The sequence below is a fragment of the Mesoplodon densirostris genome, chromosome 5 (genome assembly GCF_025265405.1).
Source record: "Mesoplodon densirostris isolate mMesDen1 chromosome 5, mMesDen1 primary haplotype, whole genome shotgun sequence".
NCBI lineage: Eukaryota > Metazoa > Chordata > Mammalia > Artiodactyla > Ziphiidae > Mesoplodon > Mesoplodon densirostris.
Window position 1 is genome coordinate 42456547 of NC_082665.1, and position 20000 is coordinate 42476546.

Genomic DNA, 20000 nt, shown 5'->3' on the forward strand with positions numbered 1-20000 from the left:
AAGCCCAGAGATAAACCCACACACATATGGTCACCTTATTTTTGATAAAGGAGGCAAGAATATACAGTGGAGAAAAGACAGCCTCTTCAATAAGTGGTGCTGGGAAAACTGGACAGCTACCTGTAAAAGAATGAAATTAGAACACTCCCTAACACTATACACATAAATAAACTCAAAATGGATTGAAAACCTAAATGGAAGGCCAGACACTATAAAACTCCTAGAGGAAAACATAGGTAGAACACTCTATGACATAAATCACAGCAAGATCCTTTTTTACCCACCTCTTAGAGTAATGGAAATTAAAAGAAAAATAAACAAATTGCACCTAATGAAACTTAAAAGCCTTTGCACAGCAAAGGAAACCATAAAGAAGATGAAAAGACAACCCTCAGAATGGGAGCAAATATTTACAAATGAAGCAACTGACAAAGGATTAATCTCCAAAATTTATAAGCAGCTCATGCACCTCAATATCAAGAAAACAAACAACCCAATCCAACAATGGGCAGAAAACCTAAATAGACATTTCTCCAAAGAAGTTATACAGAGTGCCAACAAACACATGAAAGGATGCTCAACATCACTAATCATTAGAGAAATGCAAATTAAAACTGCCATGAGGTGTTACCTCATACTGGTCAGAATGGCCATCATCAAAAAATCTATACACAATAAATGCTGGAGAGGGTGTGGAGAGAAGGGAGCCCTCTTGCACTGTTGGTGGGAATGTAAATTGATACAGCCACTATGGAGAGCAGTATGGAGGTTCCTTAAAGAACTAAAAATAGAACTACCATATGACCCAACAATCCCACTACTGGGCATATACCCTGAGAAAACCATAATTGAAAAAGATTCATGTACCACAATGTTCACTGCAGCTCTATTTACAATAGCCAGGACATGGAAGCAACCTAAGTGTCCATCGACAGATGAATGGATAAAAAAGATGTGGCACATTTATACAATGGAATATTACTCAGCCATATAAAGAAATGAAATTGAGTTATTTGTACTGAGGTGGATGGACCTAGAGACTGTCATACAGAGTGAAGTAAGTCAGAGAGAGAAAAACAAATACTGTAAGCTAACACATATATATGGTATCTAAAAAAAAAAAAAAAAAAGTGGTTCTTAAAAACCTAGGCACAGGACAGGAATAAAGATGCAGACATAGAGAATGGACTTGAGCACACGGGGAGGGAGAAGTGTAAGCTGGGACAAAGTGAGAGAGCTGCATGGACATATATACACTACCAAATGTAAAATCGATAGCTAGTGGGAACCAGCCACATAGTACAGGGAGATCAGCTCAGTGCTTTGTGACTACCTAGAGGGGTGGGTTAGGGAGGGTGGGAGAGAGATGCCAGAAGGAGGAGATATGGTGATATATGTATATGTATAGCTGATTCACTCTGATATAAAGCAAAAACTAACACACCCTTGTAAAGCAATTATACTTCAATAAAGACGTTAAAAAAAGAAATTGAAGATGACACAAATAAACTGCAAGATAGCCCATGCTCATGGATCTAAAGAGTTAATATTGTCAAAATGGACCCAGTACCTAAACCATGTATAGATCCAGTGCAATCTCTATCAAAATTCCAACGGCATTTTTCAGAGAAGTAGAAGGAGCTATCCCAAATTTCATAAGGAATTACAAAGACCTCAAATAGTCAAAGCAGTCTTTGAAAGCTGGAGGCATCACACTTCCAGATTTCAAATTATATCACAAAGCTATAGTAATAAACACAGTATGGTACTGGCATAAAACAGACACATAGACCAATGGAGCAGGATTGAGAGCCCAGAAATAAACTCATGCATATGGACAACTAGGGAGCCAAGAATACTCAATAGGGAAATGATAGTTTCTTCACTAAATGATGTTGGGAGAACTGGATATTCATTTGCAAAATAATGAAACCACACCGTCATCTTACATCACTCACAAAATGTAACTCATTTTGTGAATTAAGGACTTCAACATAAGATCTGAACTTATAAAACTTTTAGAACGAAAATAGAGAAAAAGCTCATTGACATAGGTCTTAGCAATGATATTTTTGGATATGAACCCCAAAACACCAGCAACAAATGCAAAAATCATCAAGCATTACTACATTAAACTAAAAATCTTCTGCACAGCAGAAGAAACAATTAAGGAAAAGAAAAGGGAATCTATAGAATGGTAAAAATATTTGCAAACCATATATCTGATAAGGGGTTAATACCCAAAATACATAAGGAACTCAACAGCAAAACCCCAAGCAATCCAATTAGAAAATGGGCAAAAGACATGAATAGACATTTTTTTCCAAAGAACACATGGAAATGGCTAACAAGTACATAAAAAGGAGCTCTATATCACTAACCATCAGGCATATGCAAATCAAAATCACAATGAGATACTGTCTCACATCTGTTAGCATGACTATTCTCAAAAAGACAAAAGATAACAAATGCTGACAAGGATGTGTAGAAAAGGAAATCTGGTGCACTGTTGGTGGGAATATAAATTGGTATCACCAATATTGGAAGAGTATAGAGGGTTCTCAAAAAATTAAAAATACAACTACAATATGATTCAGCAATCCTACTGATGGGTATATATTGAAAGGAAATTAAATCACTATCTCAAAGGTATATCTGCACCTCCATGTTTACTATAACATTCTTCACAACGTCAAGACATGGAAATAACCTAAGTGTCCACTGACAGATGAATGGATAAAGAAAATGAGGTATATTTATAGAATGGAATATTATTTATCCATATAAAAGAAGGAAATCCTACCATTTGTGACAACATGGATGGACCTTGAAGGCATTTGGCTAAATGAAATAAGCCAGAGAGAGAAAGACAAATGCTTTATGAACTCACATGTGGAATCTAAAAATATCAAACTCATAGAAACAGAAATTAGTATGGTGGTTGCCAGGGGCTGAGGGATGGGGAATATGGGGAGATGTTGGTCAAACAGTACAAGCTTTCAGTTAGAAGATGAACAAATTCTGGGGATCTAAGGTGCTGCATGGTGACTCTAGTTAACATTATTGTATTGTACACTAGGAAGTTGCTATGAGAGTAGAGTTTTAACATTCTCATGCTAACAACAACAACAACAAAGGTAACAATGTGAGGTGAGGAATGTTTTAATATTATTGTGGTAAATATTTCACAATATATATGTGTATCAAATGATCACATTGTACACTTTAAACATACACAATGTTATGTCAATAATATTTCAATAAACTTGGGAAAAAGTGATAAAAAAAGAAAGAATCCATTTCCCTTGCTAAAATAATTTTACTAATATTATTCACCATTATGAAAATTAAAATCAAAATCAATATTATTAGTATATATACTGTGGCAGTTAAATTACAGTGTCCTTTAATGTTAGAGCATGTTTATATACTTTAATAGATTTTAGGTTTCCTTTTTAAAATTTTAGTTTTCTTTCAGAGAAAGTTAGTTTCTTGAACATTCCAAATTGTTTCAAATATGAATTATATTTCCAGATGATAGGAATTTTATTAATATTATATCAAATCCAAAATGATTCTCCTGTATCTTTTGTCTTTGCTATTTTAATTGCAGAACATCATGAAAATTTTTCACCTTCAGAAAAATTCAATAAATAAATATACTATGAAGAAAGTTTATATTTAATAAGCTATAAATATGATTTATGTTTGGAATTTAGCTCCTTACCACAATTATTAAACTTATAGAGAGCACTCATATTGCTTTCAACCATGTTGAAAAGCTACATAATAAGATTTCAGTTAATTGAAACTATACTAGTATATACTTATAATACCCATATTATGTATACGTAAACTCACAGCTTAACGTAAATCTATAAATGCAGTGGGGGATTTTGATTGTGACTGTTAATAAAAGCAGAATCGTGTCAGATGAAAGACATGCTGTTTTATATCCTCTAATTACATCAGCTATTCCACCTGATGAAAGTAAGTCACAAGCTTTCCTTTATTGTCACATGTGGCACTATAATAGATATTTGGTTACCGCACTGTTTACAGAGTCACAAATGTGTGATAGTGTGATGGCATTCACACACTGCTGCTACTGGTAGAAATTACTAGACCTACTCAATTCTGAACCATTTTTGTCTCCTCAAGAATCCCCTCCTTGAATGTCCATTTTCCTTCTAGTGTTTTTACAGAGAAAGTTCATTGTGGTACCTCTTTATGTTTCATTACAGTTTAATGTCATGGGGATTTTTTTAAAAAACCAATAATGTTATCATAAATTCGCATGGGGCTTCCCTGGTGGCGCAGTGGTTGAGAGTCCGCCTGCCGATGCAGGGGACACGGGTTCGTGCCCCGGTCTCTGAGGATCCCACATGCCGCGGAGAGGCTGGGCCCGTGGGCCATGGCCGCTGAGCCTGCGCGTCTGGAGCCTGTGCTTCACAACGGGAGAGGCCACAACAGTGAGAGGCCCGCGTACCGCACAAAAAATAAATAAATAAATAAATAAATAAATTCGCATGGTAAAGGTTTTATAAATGCCTTTCTTTCTAAATGCCTTTCTTCCTTTCCTTAAACAGTAAAACTTCCAGGTCTCAGGACTTACGTTGACCCGCACACTTACGAAGACCCTACCCAAGCAGTTCATGAGTTTGCTAAGGAATTGGATGCCACCAACATATCCATTGACAAAGTTGTTGGAGCAGGTAACCACCACAGTAATCCCACTGTCAACCTAAGTATGTTAATTACAAGTCTACAGCTATGCATAAGAATGCTGCCTGAGATTGACTGCTCAGGTTCTCAGGCCAAAGTATATTGCTATGAAAAGGGACATTTTCTGACTTCATGATGAAAGGCAGGCAGTAAATAAATGAAGGAGTATTTAATGGAATGTAATGATTTCAAAGGTGCCAGACCTACAGACTCAGAGACCACGGCCAGCTTTCTATTTATTGAATTTCAGAGTGGGCAGCCGCCGCAGCTCAATCTCTCCATGGCTATGCTGATCATGTGTCACAAAGTCTATCTGGCTAAATGGGGATAACAGGATAAAAGTGTGTCTTACTTTAAATGAGCCCACTAAGTGAAAATTTTGATTTGTAGAGAAAAAGTAATTCTAGAATCTTCTTTGGAATTAAAAAACAAAGACAACACAAAATAAAATTTAAAATGACATATTTTATTCAAATTCTATCACAACTATATTGAGAGGATTGTTTAAATAATGTGAAGTGCTCCATTTTAATACTTGCTTGTAATGGTATATAGTTTTAAAGTATTTGTGTTGAAGCTTGTTTTCATATAGACATACTTTTGTTCTAATTATTAATTTGCTCAATCACAAATTCATTAAAAACACCTATGGAGTGTTAATAGGTGTCACAGTTGCATATTTCCAAAAAATTATAGATATTATTAACAGCAGTTGAGTATTTCCAAAAAAATATATTTATAAAATAACAGTATTTTATAAAATTACACATAAACATATGGCATCCACAGAATATGCAGTGTGCATTTGAATAAAACTACTACTAAAAAGTAAAAATAATGTACAATAATTGTACACAGTCATCTCATTCTTCAATATTGTTCTAAAAACAAACACAAACTAGTTATGTCTATGTGGGAAATAGAGTGAAAGAATGAAAAATGAACTTTTTGAATTATGCATACCATATCAGATCACATTTTCTGCAAGTACTCTATATATGACTGATGCTTTTTTACACAAATGTGCATATAATTTTCTGTTTCTTTTTCTATGTACTAAAGAATTATTTATAAATCAAGTAGTATTTACTATTCAAGCAGGGTAATCTGAGTAATTCATATATTATCTAAATAAAATGATAGTTTCATAAATCTTCTCTTCTAATTTTCTTAATGTTATATCCTCCTAAAATTCACATGTGCAGGTAATATGAAAATATGAAACTAGCAATTCATAAAAGGAAACTAGAATAAGTACTTCTTTTTTCACAATCTAAGACTTAAGAATACACACATTCACTGTACATCTATGTTAATTTAGCCTAAATTAATCCAGATATATATTGATTACTCTTTCATTTGTATAGTTCTGCTTTGTCAACTGCTCCATGGTGCAGAGGGGTTTTGTCATGCAGGTTTTAATGCTGCCCCACAAGAGTGCACTGTTCTCCAGCATGGAAGCTGTCATAGCATATGCAGCAAAAGACTTTGCACACTCAACTGGAGAATGTGATGAGAGAAGGTCAGCCAATGTCCAGAAGGTCAGACATATTGTGACCTTGAAATATGGGGCCTTCTGCATTAATAAAAGCTTATACATACAGATGTTATTGACAAAGCCAGGTATCTAGAACATAGTAGTGTGAGACAAAGCATACTCATTAAAAATGGTATCTGATCAATGAGATGAAGGTAAAGGCTATTTGTACTGAATCACTTAATAATCCTTGACGCTCATTAAAGATTAAAACAGATGCTCTTTTTCCTTTCTTTCTTCAAACATATTTGTAAAAAATTAGACATTGCTGCATTTTCAGAGTTTTGCAGCCGATAGTCTCATTTGCCACATTAAGGGCTATAAAACTGTGCCTATTTTGTCTCCAAATATATATATCTTCAAGGTTGGTTATGCTTCACCTGGAAGATTTCTTTATAAAATGCACTCCCAATTCTAGTCTGTCTTGATTAACCTTTAAATGATTTGTCATTACCAAGATAGAATATGAAATCAAGATTTTGAAGGCTATCATTTATTAACATTTTGTTTTGTAAAATTTTAAATGTCTACAAAAATAGATGAAATTGTAAAATAGTATAATGAACCTGCATGTAACCATTTCTACAGCAACTTCAATCACAGTCCACTCATGACCAGCCTTCTTTCATTTACACTCTTACCCACTTCCTATACCTTTTAAAATTAAAAAAAATAATGTTGTCCACAAAAAAATTAGTAATCATGCTAAATTGATTAGCACCTATCTTCTATTGTTAAAAGGCTGAATCTTTTATTCAATGACAGAACTTTCACAGTCAATTAAATATACAGGAAGACTATATTCTTTAGACTAGACTAACTCTTTAGTTTTCTGTCAAAAATTTTATTCAAAGAAATAGATATAACAGAAACTCTCATTTATACATTGAATAACCAGAAGAATTATACCCATATTGCAAATTACAAAATTAAAATTGAGGCATGACTTAACTTTCTCAAGGTAGTATAATTTCTCAAGGTAGTATAAATTTTGTTAGTGAGGAATTCATAATGACCAAAATTCCTAATTTTACTCCTCAATCCAACCATTATTTCAAGGTTTCCTGAAGGTAGAAAATATTTAATTCCTATTCTGTGCTAGACATTCACATGATTTTAATTTTATTAGACTTTTAAATAGGTATTATTATTATTATTATTATTATTATTTATTTTTTTTTTTTCCGTACACGGGCCTCTCACTGTTGTGGCCTCTCCCGTTGTGGAGCACAGGCTCCAGATGCGCAGGCTCAGCGGCCATGGCTCACGGGCCCAGCCGCTCCGCGGCATATGGGATCCTCCCAGACCGGGGCACGAACCCGTATCCCCTGCATCGGCAGGCGGACTCTCAACCACTGCGCCACCAGGGAGGCCCTTAAATAGGTATTATTATCTCCATTTCACCAGATGAGGAAACAAAAGCTGAAAATATGAATGGCCCATGATCACATAGATATTAATTAGGAAGCCAAAATCTGAAGCTTGTACTTTTCAACTTCAAAGTTTATGTTAGACACTAATGATCACAATAGTGCCTTCTAAGATTTTTTTGAAGATTAATCGAGATAATTCATGTATAGTGCTTAGCTGACACAACAGCATTGTTCAGTGTGTCTTTTTATTAGTCTTCTCTTATTAAAACAGTAGAAGGAGAATGGGCTTTGACTAGTGCATAGGGTCATTCCACTTAAACACAAGTGCATTATTTCCTGTTTTAAATGAAATTAGCATAAGAAATTTTATTTTGAGCAATTGTGCATTGTGTACCTTAAATCAAAATACAGTGTACCCATTCTCATAAAGCATATTTTATTTCAAAGGGCAAATAAACACTGATGCACTTAATTATTTAAAAAATCAAGTAGTATCTTCTCAAATGAACTTCTTGTAGCTCTGCTTTTATTTAGAAATGACAGGATCTAAATTTTGTTTCTTACAGGTGCAAAGTTAATTGAACCATGTAAAATTGGCTAGATGGAAAAATCAGGCATTGTGTTTGTCCAGTCTTTGTTATTTTTCCAACACTGTTCTTTTAAGAACAGTTATTATAAAGAGACTTGAATTAATATGTAACATTTCTATGTCTAGTATATTTGTGACAATTTCTAGTATTTATCAGATAAAATAATCACATTTCTAAACTTTATGACTTTTTTAAATACTAGCATTACTGAAGCACCATTTTCTGAATTTTGAAGGTAGATAACATGTCCATATATCCAGCTCTCCCACTGAGAACAAAGGAAGAAACACTAATTGGGCCACTTGAAATTCAAACTCTTCCCCTTGATCTCCCTAGTGAGGTACTTTCACAACATTCTTTCCTTTACAAATACTTGTCCAATATGACATTAAGCTTGTTATCACCGTGATCATCACAGCCATCTCTTTTTACATTAATACAGAATTTGACATTTTAAAAAGAACATTAGTATTTATTCTTCACCTTGATCTAACTCTTAAGAAGTAGATAGATATTTATCCTTCTTAAAGTAGGTTTGAACTCAGAGAAGAAAGAACGACTAACACTTAGATGGCACTTACTATGTGTCTGGCTCTCTTCTAAGTGCATTCTAAGTGCATTCTATGTACATTAATTCCTTTAACTGCACAAAAATTTTATGAAGTAGACAAAATTGGTGTCCCTATGTTATAGATAAAGAGACAAAGGCACAGAGAGGTTAAGACAGTCACTCAAAATCACACAGGTAATAAGTGACAGAGGCTGAATTAGACCCTAGACAATCCGGCTCCAGAATCCATGCTCTATCTCACAGTTCTGTACTGTCTGTCCTGTAAACTAACAATTGACTTGTCAGTTAGAATAAATGGTCATGACTTTCAAATTTAAAACACAATCCATTACACCCTATTGATCCATGATAATGGCAGAACTTTTTTTCAGAATATGAAAATTCATGATGGGTGCCTCCTTATGGTTTGCCCAAACTTAATGTTTACACAAAGTGAACTGGGGTTTTGGGCAATGTTCTGATAGCCCTGCATAAAGAAAGAAACTCTTAGTCCTGTTTACAAATTTTAACAATGATTTACTTTGCATCATAACTTCTCCTAATGCTCACACATCTATAATGGCATATTCTTCCTTTGATTTAAAAAAAGATCATTGAGTGTTCTCAAGTTCTGCCCCTAATTCTCCCCATAATCCTAAAAAACACTCTAGCTGCAGATATTACTATCATCTCTGTACTTCCTTGAGGGGAAGAAATTAGATCTGCCTTTATTATCATTATATCTCCGAGTTTTTCATAGTATCTGTAATACAGTTGCCAATTGATGAATATTTATTAAATTAATGTATGAATACCTGCTTTTGGACATTAAGTGACTTTGACAAGTCATAGTACAAGTCATTGTTTTGAAAACAGTGGCAAGACTGGATTCCTGAACAAGGGAGGGTCAAGTCTAAGGGAGTTTAGAACCTCCTGGAGAGAAGCAAGTCATTTGTAGGGATGCAGTTGATAAATCATTAGGACAACCTGCTGCTTTTGTGGGTTGAAGGACTTACTTGGATGAAAAATAGAGAAGTATCTCACTACTTGACACCTTCTTTCTGGCGGACTCATGGGGCCTGGGCCCTGTACAAAAACTCACTGTGAAAAGGTTGGACCAAAAATCTTTTTCCATTCCATAGAGAGCCTAAAAATTGATCATGTAATTTTTCTTTTCAGAAAAACCTTTCATTTGCTGTTAAAAACTATTTTTTTAAATGTTGTACAAAACCCGTCTAATAATCCGGACAATATTAGGATTTCTTCCTTGAATGAGGAACAATCAATACGTGGCACTACTTTATGGCAATCACTGTGGCAGCAGTGGAGACAGAGAAATGAATGTAAAGGGTCTCTTCTCTCAAGGAGCTCAAAATCAAATGAAATCATTATGGGTGAATCTTCTCAATAACAATGTATGTGAAGATAGTGACCAAATTAGTTCTAGGTAATTTTATATCAATTAAATTAGACTACGTAAAAGTCAGCAACACTCCATATTCAACAAATTCTGATTGTGCATTTAAGACAACTTTTTTATTGAAGACACTGGATCTAAGAAAATATTTCTACAATAATTCTTTAGATACGATTCAATACTGTTAGATTATTTTTCTCTTTCCAGAGCCCCAGAGAACTTTACAACTAGTATGTGAATAATACAACACACCCTACTCCATAAAATGACTTGATAGCTTATTTTTTTTATTCCCATTTTCAGAGAGCTGGAATTTATAGCTAAATTGGCCCTGGTAAAAACAGAATACTGATAAACGTCTGAAATTTAATCCAGTGTTTAACCCATTATATTGGTGCTGGTGCTGGTTGATTATCCTGAGGAAAAGATAGCTATGAGAACAAGGAATGAAAAAATCTAATAAATATAACTTTTGACTTCCCTCTTATTCTTTCATATGTCATTATTCATAGTGTAGTACTTCAAAATACATGAGACATCACAAGGTCCATTTTCCACCAGGGTGTGGATGTCCTGGGGTTTCTTATTACCAACTTCCAAAATAATTTGGAGGCCTACAAGTGTACATCTTGCAGGTCAATTATTGAATTGTAATTATTGAGAGAAAACAGTTGCTCCCTGCTGATGATTTTTTATAATATAATTTCTTGCCTTTTCTTGTTTTGTTCTTCTGCATTCTAACAGGTGAATTTGGAGAGGTGTGCAGTGGTCGCTTAAAACTTCCTTCAAAAAAAGAGATTTCAGTGGCCATCAAGACCCTGAAAGTGGGCTACACAGAAAAGCAGAGGAGAGACTTCTTAGGAGAAGCAAGCATTATGGGACAGTTTGACCATCCCAATATCATTCGACTGGAGGGTGTTGTTACTAAAAGTAAGTGAAGTCATAAGACCAATTTTGTGTATGTTGAGCAGAGGTTGTTCAAACCCAAAGTCAATAATTTAAGAATTTTGGTCTTTTTTCATGAGTACTTATTAGTCCTAACCAAAAACAAAGCAAAACAAAATGAAACAAAAAAAAATCAAAAAACAAAAACAAAACCTCAGTGTATTAAGATTAACATGTATGTCTTTGACAGGAGACCAAAGACATTTAACTAGTATTATTTTGACAGTGCTATTCTAGACCTTAAAAAGCTTTAAAATTTAAGATCTAAATGTTGGACTATAGTAATACATGCTGATTAAACTACAGTTAAGTGAATTGTATAGAACTTTCTGTTATGTAGAGTAGCAAGGAAAAAACAATGACTCAATTTTGACAGAAATTGCTGAGAACTCCTGGCTAGCTGCCTTTTCTTTTATTGTTCACTAGTTTCATTTAAGCTTCCAAATATTTACCCCCCTGGCTTTAGGGAAATTATGAGAGTTTTGGGAATGCTTCTGAGCTGTAAAGATTGGAATCACATTAGACCCAAACCCTTTTCCCCATTCTCTGTGGATTTCAAATTCTCATCTAGAGTCCCAGATGGATTCTTGACTACTCTGGGGAACCTCTGGCTTACAGTCTGCGACAGAGATATGAACTTATTTCCATGATGATTTCTCCATCCAGGCTCAAAAGTGATCCCATGAGACAGATATGTGATTTTTGGCTCCAGTCCCAATGAAAACCTCTTGAGAATGCTCTGGGATGTTGTTTTTCTCAAGATTTGGGGGCACAAGATGAAGAATAAGCTAAATTCGCAGTAGCAGACTTCTTAGAGTGAAAGACAGCATATGGCAGGGAATTTGGCATCCTTTAGGGGATAATTTATATATTCTGTGGTTACCAACAGACATTGCACATTATATTTTTCACAATGATATTTTTCTTTAACATTACGTGGAGCACTTTCCAAATGGCACTAATACCTATTATCACTTTTGTATGAGTAAAAAGGCAATTCCTTACTCACAAGAGCATGGTATAATTGAAATATACCTTGATTTCCTTTAGAGTTTTTTAATATAATAAGTGTGGTTAAGAATTTAACAATGTAGGAGAACTTAACCATAAACTATAAGCCCATATTAAGTCTTGTTAGAAGCATATTTTTCCCTCTGTACTCTTAAAAATGAGGCTACATTAGTTGTAACACTAAAATAATTTCTGATGAAAAATGTCTTTTTAATTTTTAAAAATGAATAATAAAAATACTATTAATATTTAATAATAAAAATACTAAGGATTGGGAAAAACTATGAAATATTTGTTCCTTCAGGGCAAGACCATATCTATAGAGTATCCTACTTAATATCCTTAGAATTATAGAATCATGTCTCACTGGGTTTTTAATAGTCATTTAACCTTTTATTTTCCTCCATATCATTCTCACCAAGTGGTTGTCCTTCAGATCTTGAGCCCATTGGGAGAGGAAACTCACTTGTACTTATGTATCCATTCTTCTTTTAACTCTCAATTTTCAAAATTCTTAATTTTTTTTGTTCCCAGTGTTATGAATTATTATTATCCTATTTGGTTTTGCTAGCTGTTTCCTATAAGTTCATTTACTGAATGATAAGCAAAATTAAACCATAATTATTGTAGAAGATCTTCTTTAGATATAAAGATATATATATATATATATATATATATATATATATATATATATATAAAGAAGATCTTCTTTAGATATAAATGGAATAATCAAATATGAATTATGGTCACCTGGCAAAGAAATCCATAAAACAACCCCTGAGACCAAAATGCAGGAAAAAATGCATTAAGAAAAAAAAGGACCTTTAAAAATCGCAGGTATTATACATTAAATGTCTTATTCAAGTAGGAGTCTGTAACATTCTAATATGAATTATAGCTGCCTTATTCTTAGAGTGAAAGTTCTAAATTTCATATATCTCCTTGGTCAAATAAGCATGCAAGAGACTGCCAAATCTGACTATATAAATCCCAGTCATCTCATATAGTGCAAGCATAATAGAGTAGCAGACCTAGAATTAGATTTTGAACTCTTTTAGTGGCATATTTAAAAGCTCTAAGTCTGGCATCCTGTTACAACTGAGAGGAAATAGAAATGCCTTAGAATAAAGTTAATAAGTTGTATTTAATATGTAAACAAGGCAATTTTGTCACCAAATAAATTATTTAATACACTCCTATCATTTTCTTTGTTTCCTGAGAGTATATGACTGCTAAAACAATCTACCTGAAAAGTTCAGAAACACACACATGCACACCTAGATATACAGAGCTTATAATTTAATGAACAAATTGTATTTAAAGAAGAAGAGAAAGCATATTGGTATCTGGATTAAGAATCAGACGGTCAGAGTTCAAATTCTGATTCAGCTCTACTGGTTTGTGAGACATCTGATAAATCAAACCACTCCCAGATACTCACTCTCTTCACTTGTAACATGGAATTAGCAGTTCTACTTTACTACTTCCAGGTCCTTGTAAGATCAAATAAGATTCCATAAGAATATGTTCTTAGGTGGAATAGAACTATGCAATCTAAATTACCACTTCTGGTTGAGTTTGAGATTTTACCAGTTAATCTGGGAGTGTAGAAGAAAATTCTTGAAAACAATTCCTTTTCGGCTCAAAGATAATTTTTTATTATTGCTATTAATTATGTGCTTTGAAACACTAAGTCTATTATAATGTATCATTTTCAAGTTAGAGAAAGTCCTTTATTCAATAATTATATTATCATTTATTTGAATTAAGCCATAAACAATTTTAATGGCGTGGTTTTGAGCTTGATGGTCTTAAACAAGAGGAGGTGAGAGAGTCTCTGATCTTCAAAGTAGCAGAAAGCTGGGGGCACAGTCCTGCTCAGAACTTGGTACTAACATGTGTTATCAATTTTAGTTGAAGTTCAAAAAGATGGAACTTGTTTTTAGCAAATGTTTGATATTTCTGCCATCACACCATTAGTCAAAAGATGTTCAGACTCCATCCAAGAAGACTTTCCATTGGTCACTTTTCACCTAGTGTAAAAGAAGGAATTATATAGGATGAGACTGATGTGCTTTTTGTTGTTATTTAGGGATGGATCATTTTCTACAAATTAAAAAATAATAATAATGCAACTTAACTGTAGCCTTGTACTGTTGAGGAAAGGCATGGGCAGACCATTAAGAGGATTTCTAACACTGAAAACACTTCTGTATTGGTGTGAGTGTCCACTGCACACCAAAAGCTTAATCATTTGTTTGCATTGTCAGCACATATGATAAGGAAATATTACTGGAATAAGTTGTCATTCTTTAGTGACAATGCCAAATTATTTCTATTTCTTGTTTGCCTCTCTCTAAAGCTTTTCTTCAACACTTGTCTCAAGTCCATGTCATATTTTTTAATAGACAATACAAGGGAGAGTAGAAATATTGTTCCTGTCCTTTCCTTAAAAGTATTATTTTCGGGCCTCCCTGGTGGCGCAAGTGGTTGAGAGTCCGCCTGCCGATGCAGGGGATACGGGTTCGTGCCCCGGTCTGGGAGGATCCCATATGCCGCGGAGCGGCTGGGCCCGTGAGCCATGGCCGCTGAGCCTGCGCGTCCGGAGCCTGCGCGTCCGGAGCCTGTGCTCCGCAACGGGGGAGGCCACAACAGTGAGAGGCCCGCATACCGCAAAAAAAAAAAAAAAAAAAGTATTATTTTCATTTCAAATTAAGTATAAATACATTTTAAAATTTTAAAGTCAGCTTAATGTAAAATTTTCAATGTGTTAAGATTAATAGAGTATGGCTGGTTAAGGAAGAGTTGGAGAAAGTACTTCTTAGCCTGATTTTGAAGAGAGAGACTATCCTTAGCTAGCCTGAAATAATAGACATGGTATGATCTATTCTAACTGGCACTGTGTTAGGAGCTGGATTTAGAACTACAGACAAACTAGAGTTGGTCCCTGCCCTGGTTAACTCATAGACCAGTGGATATAATAGGGATAATTCTTAACATGAATTGTGTCCTGATTAAAATGGAATTTGGAAAAGATTGTCCTGTATGTTTATATGATTTAATGTGAAACCTGCAGAAAAATACTCTAATTCAGTTCATTACAGTATTTCTATCAGGCAGTTAGTTACAGTACATGGAAATCTATAACCAAAACATTTTCTAGTTTCTAATCAAAAGTGATTCAAATCTTCTTTCCTGAGAATAGTAAGGCATATTTTGTCTATTTTCTTCAATTTTCCTTCTCCTGCTTATACTTTTTTGCTTCCACCCTGATTTGATTACATGATACTAATAATGAGTACTGGCTGCTAAGGTCAAACACTTTGATTTTATAAATCCCACTCATGTTGGAGTGTGTAGAAGTCTTAAAAACAGACAGACTTACTATGTAAGACACAATTACTGTTAGTAGGAATTAATAGCATTTCCTTTGGAAATGAATTACATTTCAATAGTTTATAACATTTAAATCATTGATACATACATTTTATGTTTGAATGAAACTATTTTAATCTAAGACCAACATTTATTTGATAATTGCAATAAAAATTTCTATATATAGCTATATATTTATCACATTATCCTGCTGTTTTTTTAAATAGAATATGTGATTAAGAAGGCGGTGAAATAGATAGTGCTGAACTTGGAATTCTTAGACATTTTGAATCACATTTTTCTGTCAGCAAACAAAATGATTAGCAAATATCTCTGAGCCATTGGGGAAATGAACTTATTGTAAGAGACTGATGTGCTTCCTTTAACCCTTTAATTATGAAAGATCATGATTTTATCTATACTCATATATCAATTTAAGAACAAAAGCAAAATTCCACTGCACATTTTGTTATGCTGATTTTTGGTGGAGTTTCATTTCAGCCAAACAACAAAAATTTCATTGATTTTAATATATATACTCAGATGTATTTAAGGATCTCTGAGGGCAGTGAATGATATAGGTTCTTGAAGAAGCTGATAATGTCATTTCTAAATCAAAATACACATGAAAGAATGTGCAAACTTTGATAGAAATACATTGCATCATGTGCAGATGATCTGGTATTTTATAAATAATTACCAACTACATTTAATACATATTAGAACTAGTTCTCACCACTATTGCACTTTTCCTTTAACTCTGTTTATCATAATCAAAATCACAAGGAAAAATAAGTGAAGATCCTGCTTTCCAAGGTAGAATATTTGATTCTGTTTACTTTTGTCTGTATATTTGGGTTTGATGAATCTTTGAACTTAATACAAAGCACATTTTCAGACTTGCCCATCTTAACTGATGTGTTTACAAATACCTAAATTATAGAGCTAAATGCAGCCTGGTCTGATTTCTGAATGGTCATGGAGCTTTGGCTTAATTGACTGGTTTGATTTTTCAGCTACTTTTATTTCCCTTGCCAAACATTTTACCAGACATGCTAACAAGAAATGAAATGGTCATAAGGCTGAGAGCCAGAAGGAAAAGAGTGATAAACAAAGGTCTGGGCAGTATACAAACACGGTAATTGGCCACTGTAATTGAGAGTTGACTGTGGGAAACAATATATCTGTAACTACATTCAAGGGCTGTGTTGAGTTTTGCAAGCATGTTATTCTTCCAAGAATTATATTAAGGAAGAAACATAGACACTTATAGAGATGTATGGAAAACATGCATGTGAAGGATTTCATTCCTTTGATTATTCATTCATTTCATTTCAGATTAGTTCTCTGGGATCAGTTCTTAGGTATTTGATTTACCAGTTCAGGAGAAATAGAAGTTTCCAAGGAAATGTTGAATTTTCTCTTTTTTCCTGAATATTGTTATATCAAAGCTTAATTAAAATTTTGATAAAGCAAGTCTGGAGGCTCAAGGTTTTGACTAAAATGACTTTTCAGACATTATCAGATTATTTTTTGAACGTGTGGAAAATTTTATTAACATTAAGTTTAAAAAGCTTTACACCAGTATTACACCAAGGCATGTATAATGTTTGATATATTACCCAAAATATATAACTAAATCAGTGTCTCAGTTGACAATAAATTGCTGTGTCAATTTATTTCTACATATATGAAAATCTAAGAAATTTTACAGAATTTAAATAATTTCCTCACCTCTAAATAAATAAGACATACAGCTTAGTATATATTCACATACTAAGCATAGTGAACATCAATATAATGTTCACAGTACTAAGCCATAATTCACAACCAGTATGAATTAAGGAAAGGAAAGGAAAAACAAGGATGAAAGGAAAAACAAGGAAAGAAAGCTATTTTCTGGCATCAGAATAGCACACAAACCATGATGTAGAAGGTACACATGAAAAAAATCATGTTTGTTCTACAGTTAGATGTACATGGATGTTTGTTTAAAATCTATTATGTGAGGGCTTCCCTGGTGGCGCAGTGGTTGAGAGTCTGCCTGCCGATGCAGGGGACACGGGTTCATGCCCCGGGCCGGGAAGATCCCACATGCCGCAGAGTGGCTGGGCCCGTGAGCCATGGCCGCTGAGCCTGCGCGTCCGGAGCCTGTGCTCCACAATGGGAGAGGCCACAACAGTGAGAAGCCCGTGTACCGCAAAAAAAAAAAAAAAAAAAAAAAAATCTATTATGTGCTCAAGGTTTTTCATGCTTAGTCAAGACTTAATGCAGGTCTTCTAGACTTGGAAGAGAAGGGAGTTTTTTTTTCTTTTTGTAAAATGATAGATTTATAGTTAAAACAATATCATAACAACAATAAGGGAAGTGAATTATGCTGTGGTAATATGTGTAGGCTTTGAAATTGGAGTTACATTTTACTGTAATAATTTCTGAACGTGTTATAGTCTTCAGAGTCATTCTTTCAATTTGGAATGATGCGTAGAATTGACACCCAACAATTGCCTCAGTTATTACCTATAGTTGAAGATTTATTTTATTTGTAGATCTATGTATCTGTATACTTAGCACCTTTGTGTCTTTGTGTCTAATGCTTTTTCCTATTTTAAATGTTTCCCTCAGTGTACATTTCTAAAAGTAACAGCATAATATATTCGGGTTGCAATTTCTGGCTTTATACTTATTAGCTGTGTGATGTTAATTACCCTCTATATGTTTCAGTTTTTTTCATGTAAAAAGTGGAAATGATGATAATTAATGTTAGTATATGTAAAATAATTAAACCAGCACCTTGCACACACTAAGTACTGTACAAATACATTTAAATGCTTGTTAAAATGTTTAATGATGTTTAAGGCCCATATTTCAAGTTATTACAAGTTACTACCAAGAGCAATTTTAATTTTCTTTTAAGCATAGCATGGATTTTATAATTTTAATGTGTTAATAGAATACAGATTATAATTATTAGTCTTAATTGTTTTGTCCAATTCACATATAGGATCCATGAAGGTAGGGACTTTGATTTACTTGCTTCTGACTAACCAGCACAAGAGAAAACATCTAGCATATAGCTCTGCATATATCTGTAGAGAGTGTAAATGATTGTGGAATTCATGACTCTATCTTGGGCTTGAAGACAGAAATATCTGATTTGGTAGTTCAGCTAAAATGCAATTAGAGTGAAGAAAAAAGCATATTTTTTGTTTAAGGAAAACCATACCAAAACGCCAGTTTAGATATCATATAGGTTATAGGCCCTTTTCTGAAAACCAATCTTTCTCGATTTTATTTTTTTAGTTTTATTTTCTATTGAAAGCTAGTTTTCTTTTTAATTGTAATTTGGCAAAATTTGGAGGACAGAGAAAAATTCATATTTTTTAATGCATTAGGTGTATCAAAATGTATTATATATGTTCATTGCATGATATTTGTTGAACTCTACTGATGATTATACATTTATTATTTACCTATACCTAGGTAAACCAGTTATGATTGTCACAGAATACATGGAGAATGGTTCCTTGGACAGTTTCTTACGTGTAAGTAGAAGATTTTATACACTTTCACATATCTCCACCTTATCTTTATCTATCTGCACACATATATAAATGTGGAATAAATTGCTGAAAATGATAGAGACAACCTCTAATATTATGCTAAACAATTAGATAATCAAAGTTTTAAGAAAACTGAATTTTTTGGGACTAAATAGCAAAAGGAAGGCTGTAAAATTACATTTTTATCTTGTAACATCCAAATGTCAATGGTTTATATTTTTAAAACAAATTTGTGCAATTTTCTTCAGCCTTTTTATTCAGACAAAATTCACATTGGTTAAAACAAAAATTTAAAGATTCTAAAGTAAGACATAAATAACATTGATATAAGACAGAAATATTCATTTCTTTATTTAAAGCAACCTCCATCTACTGTAAGATAGAAGACCTTCTATCTCTCACATAGTACTGTCCACTCACAAGCTAAGCATGTACTATAATGCCTAAGTATTCTCAATCCAGAGAAATCATTACTTATATATCATAATATATACATACATATATACACATATAACATATATTTACATATAAATTTCAGTTGTTTACATTTAGAAAATTTATATTTTACTAATATCAACAAATGTTACATTCAAAGAAGTTCAGTAGATTTACAGAGTACAAGACACTGTCAGAAAAAAAAGACACTGTCAATCACCAGTCACTACAAACAAGGGATAAAAAAACAAACACAGACCCTATCCTCAAGGTGCTTTCAGCATTATATAGATAGGGATAGATAGATAGATAGATGATAGATAGATAGATAGATAGATAAGATATATAGTATAATTCATAATCATGGAGGAAAATACTAATTTTTCTATGAATAAGAAATTATATTCTTTATTTGAATATTCATGAGCTGAATAAAGGTTTCAGTAACAATTATTTTCACAAACATATTTCAAAACTAAACA

General features: G+C 33.5%; 1 protein-coding gene across 2 annotated transcripts in view; it reads left to right on the plus strand.

The window, feature by feature from the left end:
* Positions 1–20000, plus strand: part of EPHA3 (EPH receptor A3) — a 373968-nt gene that overhangs the window by 311454 nt on the left and 42514 nt on the right. For both annotated transcript variants that reach the window (XM_060099806.1, XM_060099807.1), the window contains exons 10-12: positions 4590–4715; positions 10937–11122; positions 19004–19065. In XM_060099806.1, the coding sequence (XP_059955789.1) occupies positions 4590–4715; positions 10937–11122; positions 19004–19065 (374 nt within the window). The remainder of the gene's footprint in view (positions 1–4589; positions 4716–10936; positions 11123–19003; positions 19066–20000) is intronic.